Source organism: Thunnus albacares, chromosome 5 (genome assembly GCF_914725855.1).
Source record: "Thunnus albacares chromosome 5, fThuAlb1.1, whole genome shotgun sequence".
Classification (NCBI taxonomy): domain Eukaryota; kingdom Metazoa; phylum Chordata; class Actinopteri; order Scombriformes; family Scombridae; genus Thunnus; species Thunnus albacares.
Window position 1 is genome coordinate 24,190,412 of NC_058110.1, and position 17,052 is coordinate 24,207,463.

At 40.9% G+C, this 17,052-nt stretch overlaps 1 protein-coding gene across 4 annotated transcripts; it reads right to left on the reverse strand.

Moving 5' to 3' along the window:
* Positions 1-432: 432 nt before the first annotated feature.
* Positions 433-16,769, reverse strand: LOC122982749 (protein kinase C-binding protein 1-like). Of its 4 annotated transcripts, none has more exons than XM_044352300.1 (21): positions 16,572-16,769; positions 16,239-16,474; positions 10,962-11,032; positions 10,163-10,326; positions 8,709-8,852; positions 8,103-8,216; positions 7,829-7,921; positions 7,412-7,499; positions 7,271-7,326; positions 7,098-7,175; positions 6,881-6,996; positions 6,279-6,754; positions 6,019-6,147; positions 5,351-5,506; positions 4,509-5,021; positions 3,940-4,419; positions 3,684-3,832; positions 3,325-3,405; positions 3,148-3,226; positions 2,751-2,990; positions 433-1,640 (listed from the first exon to the last, which is right to left on the reverse strand). In XM_044352300.1, exons 2-21 carry the CDS (start codon positions 16,250-16,252, stop codon positions 1,462-1,464), a joined length of 3,420 nt encoding a protein of 1,139 aa, XP_044208235.1. In that variant the 5' UTR covers positions 16,253-16,474; positions 16,572-16,769; the 3' UTR covers positions 433-1,461. The 4 variants fall into 4 exon arrangements, with proteins under 4 accessions (XP_044208235.1, XP_044208232.1, XP_044208233.1 ...); XM_044352297.1 differs by having other exon boundaries at positions 8,709-8,930; XM_044352298.1 differs by having other exon boundaries at positions 8,709-8,930; positions 16,568-16,769.
* Between the last annotated feature and the right edge of the window lie 283 nt (positions 16,770-17,052).

Consider the following 17,052-nt stretch of genomic DNA (forward strand, 5'->3'; position numbering starts at 1 on the left):
ATGAAGCTTCAGCCGTCCAAATTAGTCAAATCAAGTAGATCACATTACAGTCTTTTTAGTGCCAAATTCCTTCTTTTTGTTACTGTACTTCCACCGCAGCTCAACAAGGAAATACTGTCCGAGGAAACACAGAGAGGGATTTTATACTAAAAAGACTGTAAATATGGCAGATATCACTTGATATCACACAATCAGACTGCTGAAGCCTCACTTAAGCTTCAAATAAACTTTTAAATGTGTTTTTTAACAAAATAACAGTGTGGACAGTGGGCACACTGGATGTTGGCCCCCATCACTGTAATCATTAATTTGTGGTAATTTCCATCTGACACTATAAATCAGTCAAGGTGCACCGTTTACGTTAATCTGAATGAATTATTTTCTATGTTTGTGATGGAAGATTGAGGACAAATTAAACAAATATGCACCAACTTGATCAGAGCATTTTTATTTTTTCTTCACGAGTCCATTTATTGTATTTACAATATGTAAACAGGAACGAGACACAAGCTCAAAACAGACATGCTCACAGGAAATAATATCCAGCCAAAATGCAGTTTCTTTTTATGCCTACCCAGTTCTGAGACACAGTCTGACCAGGATTTAAATCAGCTTTGGATAACAGAGACTTCGCTCAACGCTGACATTCATGTGAAGTCATTTATTTTCAAATAACCTTTTTTAGACACATAGAAATGTGACTTCATTAAACATACTATAAAAACATATAACACAATAAATATTGTTCAGGTATCTTCTTACAAAAACTTTGTACAGTTTCATTTTTTAGTTTTTTTAATAAATCACATACTTTTTTTTAATGTAGGCCTATACAATGTGGAACTACAATACAAAACTGGTATGAGCCAAAAATTCTGCTGCTGACATGAAGAGAACATGGTTGAAATCTAAAAGTACATCATTCAAATTGCCTCAACTGACATTGAAGCAGACATAGCAGACAAAGATTTAATTTGCATAACTCAAAATACCTCTGATGGCACCATGATAAGAGAGTATAAGCTGTTGCTGGCTGTTTCAAACTTTTTGTCTCATAGTATGGAGAGTAATCAACAAAATAAAAACAGCCGTGAAGTACTTGAGAGCAGCATTGAAAATGTTAATGTAGCAAATATTGTGTGGGTTGATACAATCTTGTTCAGACTTGAAACAAAGTGGTAACAGAGCTATAACATAAAACTACAGTATGATAAGACAGACTCACATTTTATTTCTCAAGACAGACTACTTTCACATGATGAATCCACTTGAACACAGACTTGTGGAAACTGTGAATAATGGAAAAACCAAAAAATGTCCAAAAAGCATATGGGAATGGAAAAATAAAAAAGTGATTTGTCACAGAGATGCAGGCCTTCAAGCACCGAGTTTGACGTCACATGTTTGACGCCACAAGCCCCACAGCGGCCTTGCAAAATGTACAAGAGTGTAGTGTAGCAGTTATGTCACAGTAACACCAGCACTGTCCTTGTTCTTGTCCATATACGTAGGAGAGTTGCTTTTGTCTGATATGGATGCTGCTGCTGAGGGCAGGCTCTGTGTGGCAGGAGAGTGGCCTGACGATTTGACTGAAGGGTCCGAGTTGGGCTCTGCCTCTGGCTCCTGCTGTGAAGCTGTGGCTGGAAGAAAAAGCAAAATATAAAGTGAGAACATGCACACTGTGTTTATCCACTTGTGTCAATGAAACACATTAATGAGGTACTACAAAGTCACACCGTACTTGATACTTTTCAATTTATGTCAGATGGGTTTATAGGAGGGATAGCAGACTGTATTTGTGGTGATTGCAAGATATTGTGGCATAAATATTGTGGGAGCAGAGGAGGAACTGCTTCAGAATTTTAATGCAGTCAAGAGACAGAAAGATTTTTGCCTGTCTCAAAGCACTGAAATGAGATCAAATAACCCATTTGAAAAAGAATGAGTCTCACATCAGGCTCAACTGTGAGTGGATAGAAAATTCTGCTGAATGCAGGGACACAGCTATCTTTGAAAAGTAACAACCATATCAGAAATGTAACAATCCTACACTCTATGAATAATCAGTAGGAGATTATAATTGTGTCGGACACCTCAACTACTCAACTAGAGTGCAGTCATTTTCTCAAAACCAATAATAATCTGAGGAATCACCAGTCTTACTGGCAGAGAATATAATGTATATTCTACAGTACAACACTCCTATAGCAGAACAGATTACCTCCTAATTAATGCAACATCACTGTCATGTGTGAAACAAGTGAAAAAACATTTTAGTTTTGAATCACAGTACTTGATGAGCAAATACTGGGTCCTTCATCCACAATATGTAACATTGGCACAAGATACCTATGAGCATTCACGCTGAGAAAACACAACTTGAGGATGGCTCTGAGAAAAATAAAAATAAAAAAATAATGCCCTTAGGCTACCTTCTATCCTTCTTAAAATGCTATTCAAATAAAATCAACATGTTTTTGTGTGTTTTCTCAACTGAGTATGTTTGCTAGACTACATTCAAAGCAAACAAAATAAAAATCAACATTATTTAGAAATCTGCTGAACAGCAGCTTTAGTATTTGTATTTTCTAATTCATTTTCAATCCAGTCACCAAACCATTGTGTGACAGCTTTGTGCAACACAGGGCAGAACATAAAACAACAAATGTTAGTTACTTTACCAAAGCAGGTTACCCAAATGTAATCCACATACAGGAAACATTAGTGTGTCATGATTGTGTTTATGCTACCTGACTGCGTGCAGGACTTCATGTGTTCTGGCCAGTGGGCTTGCTGGCAGGGGTAATCACAGTAACTGGTATTCCAGCAGCAGTAGAAGATGGCCTCCTTTCTGCAGTTGGCGCACCACTGTTTCTTTTTGGTCTCGTCCACCGCCTGCTGCTTTTCCAACTCCGTCTGCTTTTTCACCTCAGCCACCAACCGTTCTCTTTCCTGCTCCAGACTCTGCCTCATCTCTGCCATTGTCAGTTCTGTATTAAGGTCAGATAAAAACATATTTACACTCATGCCACATGTAAAAAAAAACATCCTTTTTTTACTTAATACTCATGAAAAGACTAGTGCAGTGGTACACATATCATCTCTCAGCGGTGTGGTGACACACATGCCCAGAGTCAGTAAACTTACCCAGGTTGTGCTTCATCTCTGACAACTCTTGTTGATGCAGCCACTGGAGCTTCTCAATCTCTATTCTTAACCGTCGAATCTGTGGGAAAAAAAATACACACAGCAATTAAAATCCCTTATAACTTGCAAAGTATTATTTTAGCACATTAATAACCACCACCGCATGTCAGTATTTACCTCTGCAATTGTGTTTCCTGATGTGCTTTTGGAAAGGTCGTTGTAGATTTCAGTCATTGTCCCTTTTATTGTGTCCATAATCTGCAAGGTTTTGCCAAAATCATGTGATATTAGAATAAGTGCACACTTATAACTATTTTTTATTCCTTAAAAATAAAGAAGTGAAAACAGCATGTATAAATTCATAAAACGGACCCTTAAGTTTCTTTATACCGCTCTTTTGTCTAAAAGTATGTGACATACACGATAATCAATGCAAAATGACCTATTATCTAGAGAAATAATGCTCAATGATAAACTACTGTAGTCCTTTTCTAATTTCCTACATTTAATCACAGAGCTGATGATTTTTAACTTACTTTGTTTGTGTATTTGGCTATGTCTGCAGCCACATCAGCTGAGACTGTAGGGATTTGCACGTCTCCTGACATGAATGAAGAGGAGCTACCAGAAGGGACCTGGGCAGCTGTTGATGAGGAAGTATTCTGAGGTGGGTCTTTATGTTGCCCTGCAGGGTATAAAAGGTGGAGAAAAGGGAAATTAAATATCTTTGAATATAAATTATTTATGTTATGTTAAGTTTAATGTTGAGATGAATTATGCTGGTGTATATACCTTTGACCGATTGTCTGGTCTGATAGCGGGTACTTGAGGAGGAATTCTGCTGTTGTGACTGCAGCTGCTGGGGGCTCCGTGTCTGCGCCTGAGTCTGGGCTTGTGTCTGCACTGCTGACTGCTCTCCATGCTGCTGCTGCCTCTGCACCTTTTGCATATGCCACTTCTGAGAGGACGTCTGAAATTTGGTGGTGGGATTCCAAACTACTGCTCGCTGCACAGCTTGAGCTGTTTCTTTAGGCAGTAGAGGGCGCTGTTTCTTTACAGCAGTGGGTGCTGGGGATGTTGTGGTGACTGAGGTGGAAGCAGGAGAGGGAGCACTGGTGGTGCCGCTGGTAGTTGAGGTGGCACTGGGCTGACCAGACGCTGCAGTGGAAACAAGGTTGAGGGCTGCTGTGATGGCAGGTTGCAAGGAGTCTTTCAGGTTGGAGGCAGCATCCCGCGCTGGTGCGACTGCTGCAGCGGATGAAGGTTGTTTACCTGGGCAGAGAAAATATCATAACATAAGGATATTATTTTATCTCAAATGATAATCACAAGAAAAAATGTGTATGTCAAAAAGGTCTTACCTTCCAACTTGGCAACATTAGACTCTTTGAGAGTTTTGGCAGCAGAAGCCCCCGGCTCTCTTCTCGCCCTCTTAGAGTCACGGCCTCCATGTTCATCCCCCAGGTCAATCACCAGCTCTCTCTCTGAATCAGAGTCTTGCTCACCCACTGATGTGGCAGCAGCTGCTCTACCCTCCTCCGTAGTCTTGGGCTTGTCACTGAGGGGCTGAGTCTGGGGTGTTTTGGCCTTGTCTTGGGGTTCCCTATCTGGGCCATTGCTACCCTGCTTCTCTTTGAGCAAGGGTTCAGGGGTGGCTCTATCCCCTGTCCCTGTAACTCCCTCCTTATTCTCTCCGTTTGTGCTTGCTTTGGGCCTTTTTCTGTCTGCTTTGTCCTTGTCATCCTGGGCGGAGCTCTTTGGCTTATGTTCCTCATCGCTGAGATACTCGCTGTCGCTTGAGTCAGATTTCTCAGAGTCCTCAGTGTCGCTGTGATCCACACCTTTATACACATCTTCAGAAATCTCATCTATCCCTGCATGGAGACACATACATTCTTCATGTTTTTAAAAGTTTTAGATTGTTTTTGTCACTGAGAGAATAAATGGAATAAAGACTTTTTCTTTGGTAGTTGTTTAGCAAACAGTTCCCCACCGCTAATCCTAAATCAGCAGCAGTCACATATTGTCAAATATCACGTTTCAGCTGCCACATATTTGGAGTAAATTCTTCATAATGTATCGCAACATCAAACATTGTTGATAATATAACAACATTAAAAGATAATCTGACTTTATGTAAAATCTGAAATCAAAAATTACATTAGACATGACATTAATAATAATTGTGTAATTGTGTATATACCGAGCTGTGCCTTGCAGCTTTCAATAGTCTTGTCCAGGCTCCTGATGGGTCTCTTTGGAGTCGGGAGGGCAGCTGATGCTCCCTGTTGTTGTTGGTGCTGTTGTTGTTGTACGGTCTCACTCAGCTCCTTCAGATCCATCTCAGCCTTCACTCGGTCTGAAAGGAACAGGTCAATGTTAAATTTTTCCAAGATTCAAGATTCAGTCATTTTCTTGTGTATTTGCATACACGAAAAAACAAAATGCTGTTCCTCCCAGCCCACAGCAGTGCAACAACAACAGAAACAAAGATATACTGTTTATCTAAAAATTCCATTTAAAAAAAAAAGATAAAAACATAAATCCCAAGAGAAAACAAAAACAAAAAAAAGAACAAGAAGTTAGCAGCACAGTGCATTAAAATGCATTTAGAGAGAAAAGTACATGTCTCAGTTTGATGTAGACAGCTCTCGCATGTCAACGAATGACCAGCACTGATGGGGGAGTTATATAATCAATTTTGCTGTCCAGAGAACGAATATTAGGCAGTATGATTGTTAGAGCTGCCGGTTTGTATGGGTTAACATACAATTACTGATATTTCTCTTGGCAGTATCAGCTTACATAATGATGTTGATTATTAGTAGCCATGACAACATAAATACATATATTTGTGCTGCTGGTACTGACCAAGGTTGAGATTAAGGATGCCCCCTGTGGCTGCAGTCCTCTCCTGCTTGGGCACCAGTCCAGGGTTAAAGGGTTTTGGGCTGCCTGTCAAGCTACCTGCAGGACCCATCTTCCCTGAGACAGGAGATGCTGTAATTACAGAAAAACAAAAATTCTGAGCTTAATTATTTTGCTTTGCACATTCAGGTTAATGTTTTTTTTAAATGGCATCACTTCACTCAGGGAAACACAGCCAGAGTGTTGTAAAGTTAAACATTTACCAGTACAGTCCATTGATTCCTCTCCAGTGCTATAGTGGAAGGCAGAATTCCTGCTAGCCTTTTCCATATCCTGCTCCCCATCAGATCCTGTGTGAACCGAGGAGTTGGTGCTCATAGGAGACCGTGGCATGTCTGTCATTGAGACCCTCCGACTCATACTACTGGGTGTGGAACTCTTACTGAGGACCATCTTTGGAGATGCGGTTATATCAAAGTTGAAGCGAAGTTTATCAGGTTTCTCTGTTTTCACTGTTCCAGCACTGGGGTTGGAGGGGTCCAGTAGCATCTGCAGCTGGTTGTTGGGTGTGTAGGGAGTGCGGAAGGGTGCATAGTTGAAGACCCCAAATTTCTTGCGAATGTTTTCCACATAGACTTCCATCTCTTGCATGGCACTGTTGAAAATGCTCTTTGTCTTCTTTACAGAGAAAGGGATCTCTTTGGACATGAGGTAGCAGTTGTTGATGGGGACCCAGGCCCTGCATAAAAGCATAGCACAAAAGCAAAATAAAACAAAACAAATTATAAATAACCCAGGAGACTAGTCTTGGCTATATTTTGCTGTAATAACCCAAGCAGCCACTGCACTCACAATCTTATCTCACCTGTCATGTTGTCCAAAGAATCGTGCATCTACCTGCCCGTCCTTTTCCCGAAGTGCTTTTGCTGGCCAGAAGGGAAAGCCCTTTAGCTTAGCCCAGACCAGGGGGTGAGGTTGACTCTATTGGGGACAAAATAAAATAATTCAGTGCTTCACTGATCTAAAATCTAACAAACATTGTTTAAATGTGGTATCTGGTTTAAAGTCATGTAAAGACCTACACAAGGCTCACAAAACCAGTTGTCCCTTTTTTGGCATGAGGACAGGTAGCACTCTGGACACACCTCAATCTCATTCATCTAAAAATGAATATTGAATGAAAAAGTTATAATTCATTCACAGATTGGACCCACACAGAAACTTTGCCATTATGAAGTTAGTAAAGCTTCTTTACCTCATGTTCACAGATCTTGACAATGACTTTCGCAGTTGCTGTTAACTTGTGATTACCTGGAATAAAGTTACAAGCTTACTTTACATTTTCTTTCTTTACTTAGCAGTAGGGTGATTGTGGATATATATCAAAGAGGCCTACCTCCATTATAGATGATGCAGTTGTGTAAGATCCATTTCATATCAGCGAGAAAGGCTTCCGTGCAGCCATACATTTTCTTTTTGATATTCTATCAAAAAGAGAAGATAATAAAATTAAAAATTGGACACTTAAATGAAAATAATCATCTGTTTACATGTTCTACACATATGATTGTACCTCTCCTAGTTTTCTGCAGCCTCACATGTGCTTAGGTCTGTCTGCATGTTTTTATATGCAACATTCATCCTTAATGTGCCCCAGAGTTGTAAATCTGACATTCAGGGGGCCACTCATTGAGGCTCGTTAAGGCATTTTTTCCTCTCTTGCTCATTCCAACATTTTTTGCCTACGTTCAGCACTTTTAAAGACTTTGTGGGTTCTGTTTTTATGTGAGTAAAATAAAATACATTTTGGTACCTTCTCTAAAGTACACAAGTCCATGGGGTGGAAGATGTACTCTGCATAATCCGGGTGCTGTTCCAGAGACACAGGCTTCTGAAAAGGCTCTGTCTGCTCAGTTTAGACAAATATAAAAAGAAGAAAAAGAAACAGATGTGTCAGACAGATCTCTACTTTCCTGGATAGATTTTCAAGACCTTTGCGTTTTAATTTTTAAAACACTTTGTTAGACATAGAAAGATTATAGGGCAGTTATTAAATCAGCATAAAATGCATCTTTAAAAGGACTCACCCCTGGCTGTTTAATCTTTTGGAGTGCGAATTTGAGCAAGTAGGAGAGTTGGTCTATTGTCAGCATTGTCATTGCCTTGCTCTGGGTTTCAATGCATTCAGCAACTGTTATTTTCTGCAACAACAACAACAACAAAAATGTCATTATCAATGTCATTAATGAAAATAAGCATCAAGCAAAAGGACAGATCTTAACTTTTGAAGACTTTACATAATCTGCTGGGGTTTTTTTTTTTTTTTTAAAACTTAGCTTGTACAAATGTTCAAAATTGTGCCACTTAAAAGAAGTGCATACTAAATTTCCTAAAATGTAACGAAACGGATCAAAACTTTAATTGTCTAACATCTCTCAAGCGTATAGCGCAATACAGTTACACTTGCAGGGGTGTCACAACATGTGCCATTGAGGGCCAAGAGTCTGCAGAGTTTTGGATCAACCGCAGACTAAAACAGGCGATTTCACTGATTTGTTCCTCATCTCTGGCTCATATGGAACATAGTCTGACACCCCTTTTCTCAACAACAATTGAGATTGTGCCGTGAGTCCCACAATCGTGCACATCATTCGTGTACACCCACACACATAAATGTGTCTTCAGCGAGATACCTCACACTCTGGACAGAACCAGTCGCCCTCAGGCTCGGCTGGTAGTTTGAGGCACTTGGCGTGGTACACCCTGGGGCAGAGCTCACAGCAGAGCACCTGGCCCTCGCGGTGGCACAACCAGCAGTAGAAGTCATTCCTCCCGTCCTGCGGTACAACATCAACAGGGTCTGTGGTGAGTGCTGGCTGCTTCATATAGTAAAAGGGACCATGTCTTAGCTCTGACTGAAATGCAGGCAAGAGAAACAGGGGGGCAGGTTTCAAAAAACACGCAGGAACACAAAAAGGTGCAGTGCAACAGAAACAAGGCAGCAATACGGTGGGGTAAGCAGGGTAAGCAGCATAGAGGGCATTAAAGGCAATAAACCCAACACAAGACGTTTTCTAAGCAAATAAATAAACTACGTGAACATCTGGTCATGTGACTGCTTCAACTGTGAGTCAAACAAGACTAACCCAACAGGTTTAGGGTGTGAGCTTAAGCACAAGTGTGGTTCTTTTTATGTTACAACTAAGTAGCTCATCTTTCAACTGAGAGCAGACACAATGCATGATATGGTTCTCTGGTAGGTACCCAACTTGATGGATGAATAGAGGCCGATGCATCTGGTTTCACAGCTCAAGATGATGTTTCACAGTCCAAATAAGCTTGAACTTAGACCACATGAGCTTATACTTAATAAGGAGAGCTTTAAACAAAACCCTTTTTCACTGACATGGGTATTAACTGATCATTAGCAGTGTTAAAGTCCAACTGCAGCTCATTTGACGCCTTCCAGAGAACCAAAGCACATAATCTAAACTTATCTAGAATTATCTTTTTATATCATGCAAAGTCAACATGGGACTAAAGGGCAAAAGGGAATCGCTCAGCACGACATTAACATGGCAAGCAGCTAAGATAAATATATGGATAACAATCAGATAAGAATGAATAACACTTATATTCAGTAAAACAGCAAGGTATACATGACCAAAGGTGATTATCACAGTTCAGAAGTCATAATCGAAAAACACAAAAGTGCAAAATGTATTAACAAATAATAAAGTTAACTGAGTTGACCATTCTTTCATGTCACTGCTCCAAACCTACACAAGATATCTATCACAACAAGATATATCCACTCTCACAGTAGTTCACACCCATTCATATTTGTCCATTTTTAAGTTAGCAGTATAATACAGATAAAATCAAAATTGGCGTGCTCTTGAAGGCAATAAGGTGTGTTTGTGACCAGTGTTTCCAGTGTGGGCAGGCCTGGAATTTCTTTGTAATGATTCATTGCTTTTTCTATGTAATTTGATAGAAGAATAAGCAATTTGTTTTGGATTTCACCGTGAGTATTACTCTTGGTGTCATCTCCTTTAAAAACTCCAACCTCTAGTGTGGAAGGACACTGACATTTACCCCCATGAGAACACGCCAGATTCTCATATGAGTATACTGCCCCCCTTACCTGGTCTTTGTTGTTGTTGTTGACAGCCCCAGGCTTCTTCTTTTTCTTGAGTGGGCTGGGGGAGGTGTCTGAGGGAGAGTGTCCATTGGAGGAATGGGTGGGACTCGACACCTTTCTCTTCTGTGGTGCCAGTGGTCGTTCTGTTGACCCTGGTGGATCAGGGACTGGACGCAGAGAGACAATCAGGTCATCAAATCACAGGAGACAGGGCTTGTATTATTCTCTGTACCCATGTCCAGCACATTACACAAGCCTTAGAAGATTTAAAGACTGGGGTGCTATGAGACTAATTTAGCTAGTCCTAGAGGAAATCAAGAGGAGGAAAACAATCAAGACACCATACTACACCATTTCCATCCTACATTCTCAACCAATGAAGAAAGGCAAATTGAAGAAATTCAGTTTTCAGCTAAACAATCCAATGCAGTCAGATGCAGTGTTCAGTTTTTAATATTCTGTCATCCTGGTAACATCAACATCTAATACAGACAGCAATCACACTGATATAAAAAGCAATTGTTGAAAACACCACTTATATATAATATATTAACACTTGATAGTAACAAATAGCCAGAGGGCTTCTTCTAAACTAACTAGACTCTGTGTTGATACTATTGATACAAATTCTAAACAGGCAAGGCAGCCAAGCATGATGGATTATCTTTGTAGTCCTAAGAGACTAACAAAATGCATTAGACTGCTCTCGAAACATGGAGTAAATAACCTTCACATTCTCTGAAACTAATCCACCCGAAGATGTTTGACTCTTAATGTGAGGCACTCGGCCTTAGAGACTTACCTTTGGATCGTACAGACGCATCCATCCCCTCTACCACATCAGACTCTGTCTTTATCTCCTCCTCAGCCAGACTGCAGCAGCATAGAACAAGAGCACACAGAAACACAGAAAGAGAGGCAAACACAAAGTCAGAAAGGGTGTTCAGAAACCACATCAGCATAACAGTAAACAAGTGGAACACCACCTAGGGCACCAGGGTCCCAGAGGATCTGTCAATAGGGACTTTGCAGGTTTCCATTGTTATAGTTTTCATTTGATTTCAGTATAGCTCTGACATTGTGTTACAAAGTTCAAATCCTGTCCATATCATCAGTGACAAATGAGTCTGACTATGTTCTTTATATTCCAAGAGAGAAATTGGTATCACCATGGCAACGCTCCTCTCCGCTAAGCACAAGTTGATATTCACAACAACACATAGGGCCGTTTAGCTGACATTACCCTGCACCTCCGTCCTTCAGAAGATATTGCAGCTGTGATATTTTAATCCGACTAGGTCCTGATCTTTGCGCTGCGCTTTGTTGATGACAAACTGTAAATATCCTATAGTCCTATAGTAAGAAGAACGCAAGAGGGAATTGGTCTGTACTGCTGGAGGGAGAGCATCTCATGGCGATGAACAGTATATGTTTCTGACACCTCTCAAGCCCCTTCAGTAACAACAGGGTACCCTCGAAGGATTTGGGCCCATTCTTGGAAACCAATAGCAAGAGATCCATCTAATAAGCTTCAAACGCAGGTCTGTCTCAATATTTTTGGCCTAAATCTTCATCACAGGCATTTTTAAAGAAGCTCTGCCGCTCAAAGTCATCATTGTGCATCACCTCATCTGTAACTTTGTGGCCACATATTTTTATTTTAAGATATATTCACATATATAATTGTGGAGTAACATGAGCATTTTGTGCATTTCTCAAATCATAAATGTTTTACTGCTGTATTAAATATTACTGATGTAAACAGGACAACAATCATCGATCCAAAAGCCAAAAGAATAAATCCTCTCCAACACACACATTTATCACTGGAAAAGCCTGATTCCCCAAGTCTCCGCTTCTGCTCTCATCTTCTTTCCTCTGAGAGAAAAAAAAAAAGGACGAGAATAAAGGGGGCTTGGCGATAAATGAAGGTCTTTGAGTGTTTGGCTCCTCCTTTGTCAGAGCAACAGAGGGCCTCGTTCCAAGGATGTAGTCTTTATTCACAAGCCCCAAGAAGAAAACCCTCCCAAGGACCCCTGACAGGTCACACACTTGACCAGTTCATAGCATTGGCTGCAGCTCTAGTTACCAGCTAGGATGACGGGTTTACAGGCTACGACTCAAAGGTCAACCACATTTGTGGGATAAGCTTCTTTTTTTTCCCTCTCTACTGAAAGTAAAGGAATGTTCTTCATGTCCCCTCCTCCACCCTTAAAGAGACATTCCACACAAAGTTGATCAAATGTCAATTCACTGAACTAACAGGTTTAGTGAATCAGAACAAAAACGACTCTAAAGGGGATAAGATGTGATCACATCATCTATTAGACACACTCATTTAAAGTCAACCTTGATGTTTGTTTCACAATACAGAAGTTTTACACAGACTAAAAATCGTCGGTAGCTCAAGATAATCAAGGCTAAAAGACATTCCTTCGTTCTTTCAGACATTCAAACTGACAACCGTAGACAGCTTGTCAAACTGAAACTTCATATTCACGCATCATAACTTGCGTCATCTCAAAAATGACACACATGGGTTGAGCAGAGTTTCTTTAAAAACATGGCACATGGGTATCTTGTTTCAGCCTGCCAACAGTCACTCACACACTACACACACACACACACATACACACACACCCACCCCAACCCCTCCGGGGCCTTCCTCTTCCGGACTGAGTGAACAAACGAGGCCCACATGAAAATAAGAAAACGTTAGCAAAGTAGTACTGCAACGTGTACTAAAGCCCTGAGAAGAGAGAATATATTCACCATCAGCAGGCAGCTGAAGAAGTGCTGAACAAAGGGCCACAACCCCATATACACACTTAATAGCAATGACAAGACATTGCTGCAACTAGCAGGAAGACGGGATGACCAGTAGTAAAAACGTGTGCTGATCCAAAGGGCACTCTCAGATCAGCAGCTATGATCCATCACACAAGGAGAGTTAGGCAAATAAATCCTCAGCAGATTCTGGGATATATTCCAGAGAGACCCAGGCTCAAGAAAACTGACAGTATTCCCCTCTTCAAGTAGTACCTGATGGACAAAAAGGAGACAACACTGACTCAATGCCTTTAGATTCCACTCCTGTGAGAGACGAGCAGGGTTTTCTCGTCACAGAAAATGGAGGCCACAGCTTGCTCCCCTCCCCCCTCTCCCCCATCCCCCACTCCGAGGCTCAGACTCAGGCACTGGCACATCCATGCAGGAGGACCAGAGAGATCTGTGGAGATTACAGTCCAACATTTTTTTTTAAAAAAACTGTTATGTCAAGACAGACCTTCACAGCTTATCATAGAGATACAGGAGAAGAGGGAGACACAAGAAAATCCAGTGAGGAGCAGTTATCTTTTTTTCTTTTTTTTTTTTTTTTTTTTTTTTTTATGTATCCAGTCTTCCCTTCCCTCCTTCACTATGAATACTGCTGTCATAGAATAATTTGATTTCATTTTAAGGAAACAGACCATCACTGTGAAACCACACTCTGTTTCTGGCAAAGCTATTCTCTATACCTAAAACAGTGCGCAGGTTTTATACTTCAGATTCTTCAGATATCTGAAGAAGTGGCCTCTCTGTGTGACAATCCAGGAAAAGGCATTCGATGCAAAAATCATATTGTACTCTTTCCACTGGAACTGTTATTGAAGACACTTGGGATTAACACCATTGACTGAAAAAAACATCCTACTTACCCTGCTACACAAAACCCGAGAGAGATTATTAGGTTTGTATTATGAAACCTCTCTAACCAAATGACAAGAGACACACTGAGCTTTCACAAGACCAAAAAACACATGCAGACAAATGAAGAAATGCATACTATTAGCTTTTGCTTTTCCTGACATCAACAAAAAACAGAATAATTAAAAAGGATAAGGTTTACATTCCTGGTCAAGCCTGTCTACATTTAGAGAAAATAATGATTTTAAACATTAATGTCTATTTTAGCATGCCTCCTTTACAATGTTAAAACAATGTCTCAGCACTTAATCAGCAAATAAAGTACACTGCTAGTATGCACAGAATATCCTAAATAAAAGAAAATTTTGACCTGGATTTTTTATAAGGCTGTAAAGGTTGAATCAAAGATGGCTGTGGAATTTTCCAGAAGGCCCTTCTCGCTGCTGCTCTCCCTCTGATTGTCAATCTTTAACCTCAACTGCAGCTGCAATTGGCTGGAGGGCCAACAGGGTGGAACATTATTGGTCGGCTGAGCTATGCCACACGGATCACAGTGTGCAGGCTCCCCTCTTCCTTCTTAAAAAGCATTTTTGCTGCAATGCAGAGATTTCCCCCTGCATTAGAAAGGTTTATTTTCTTCAATTATATCTTGCCCTTCTTGATTACGGCAATATAAACCAGAGAGGAAATGAAAAAGGCGTTTTGGGAGATTATATTTGTGGTTCTGATGCATAATTCCTGTCTCGTTCAGAGGCTACATTGCCTCGGAGAGAGGCCCAGATGATTTGTTCCCATCACCGTGAACGTTACACATTGCTGACATTTCAAACTATCAGTGTAACATTTATATTACAGGCTGACTTAAGCCCTGTGAAGTAGCTCATACCTATTCAGTCATAGAATTTAACTTTTGGTTTTGGTTTTTAAAAGAGAGCACACAGGCCATTAGTTTAAAAAGGAAATACCGAGTGTAACGTTTCTACGACTGGCTGTCGAGTAGATGAAACATGCCTTGTGTCAGGCCACATGTAGTAAGGCAACACTCTTTGTCTCCCCCACGCAGTTGAGACGGCTAAAATGGTGCTACATGATGTAACACAATGTACAGTCTGTGTTCTAACCATGTTCTGTTTGTGTGTTTTTTCATACATCTTGTCTATGTGTAGATTTCTTTCCTCAAAAAACAGATGAAACCTACTGTTTTGTATCTGTCTCTTATGTATCAATGACATGTCTGTTATGTGTAAAAACTGGAAAAACCCAGAAAACCATGAGGGAGAGGAGAAGACAAAGTAAACAACAGCACCGCCTTTTAAATACTCTCAGGCATTTGCCAAGAAACTATATACACACACGTCACCTAAAAACGAGGTAAAGTCTCAGGTTGATTTGCTGTCCTGCTGACTGATCTGTGAAGAGACTGAAAGACGAAACTATGAAGGAGAGCTCTCTAAAACACAAAATGGCCACTGTCTGAGGATCAGAGAGTGGAGGAAGCAGTTTCACCACAGTGCTGTACAGCCCTGGCTGTAAACGCAAGGCCTGTGGTTGTAAATAGAAGTAACCTGTGTCTCGACATCTTACTTGTAGAGATTAAACAGGGGGAATTTTAAGAGAAAACACCTGTGACAAAAGGTTTGTTTCATGTGTGACAAATATGTAGTGTAGAAACTCCAGCCTCTGTATAGTTTTGTCATTTGTATCGAGGTAAAGAGTTTTCTTCAGTTGCAGAATCATACACACATATATATATATACATACACATATACTTTTGGACCCCACTGTATGTATATAAGAAACATAGTAATCAGAAAAATAGTATTCAGTCATATCCTGTGCTCCTCGTCCTCTTTACAAGCACATCTGTTGCCCCCCGTGTCTATTCCCCTGCCTGGCATGACACACAACACAGAGCCAATCTACTTACAAAGGGTACATAATACCCCCCCACCCCTCCTCCTCTACCTCTATTGCCCATCCCCCATTCTTTCTCTGCCAGGCTACAACACAAGACTGCCACAACAGAAAGGAGATGTGGGTGCCATTTTTAAATCTAACTCTCTTTTGCATTATAAAAAAGGAAAAGGATTTGCCATGGTCCACTCTGCCTCCTGTATGGCAGCCTGGTTGTCTGGGGCACCCATGTGACCCTGAGACACAGATAGAGAGCAAGGGTGAGAGTCGTTACCCAACCCCCCACCCTCAGCACTGTGGAGCAGAGAGGCCTGGCGAGGCCTCCAATCCACCCCAGCTCCTCCTCCTCCTCCTGCTCCTGCACACTAAACTGATTTTTTGGTGTGCACATTCATCATTAGAAACCAACAGTCACCACAACAACAAGAAGGAAGCCATGTTGTTATCAGAGAGTTGAGATAAAAAAGACAGAGCTTACCTCTGTGGATGCATGGCTGCCTGACACACTGTTATGTCAACACTTATAAAACATGGAGGACACTCTCAGCCCTCAGCCGGGGAAGGCTCCGCTCTTCAGGCAAGGCGATCAGGCCCCGGTGATGTTAGCCAGATCCTGACTGGTCGCTTCCCTCACAGGCTAGATGCAAGGCCGCGTCTGATTGGCCGAAATGTTTCCTGAGTAATTATCTTTGTTCACTGCAGGCAGGGGCAGCACTGTGAGTGTCAGAGACAGGGAGAGAAAAATAAGCACGGAGCTAGGCCTAAAACCATGAAATAACGTGATTAATATGAGCATTTTTGACATACAAACCCTGTATAACAACGTTTTGAAGCTTCCAAGAGTAGAATCTGGCGGTAGTTGTCTCATTTGAAGGCTTTAGAAGTAGAAATGGCAGCATGTAGAGTGAGGAGCAGGACACCATGGCTTCTCTGCACAAGCCTGCATTTTTTTATGTGGAGAGGGCCTTTGTTTAAACTCCTCCCTCCCTCTTGGCCATTTCCAGAGAAAAGAGGCTATAGCTCTTCACCTATTTAGGCGATTCAATCTGCAAAAAAGACAAAGATTAAACAGTTAAACTGTGAAATAATACAATGAAATCACTTTGATGTGGGTAATATGTTGTAAAAGACTGAAAAGCAATACAGGGTTAGAGGTTTAGCCTTTTTATGTCACACATTACTGTAATAACCTTAATATATAATGGCCCTTAAGCTTGTGTCTAGCCAACTGTAGTAAATATAAAAAACAAAACCCTGCTCCTCCTCCATAAGAAGATCTACTAAAATTGGAG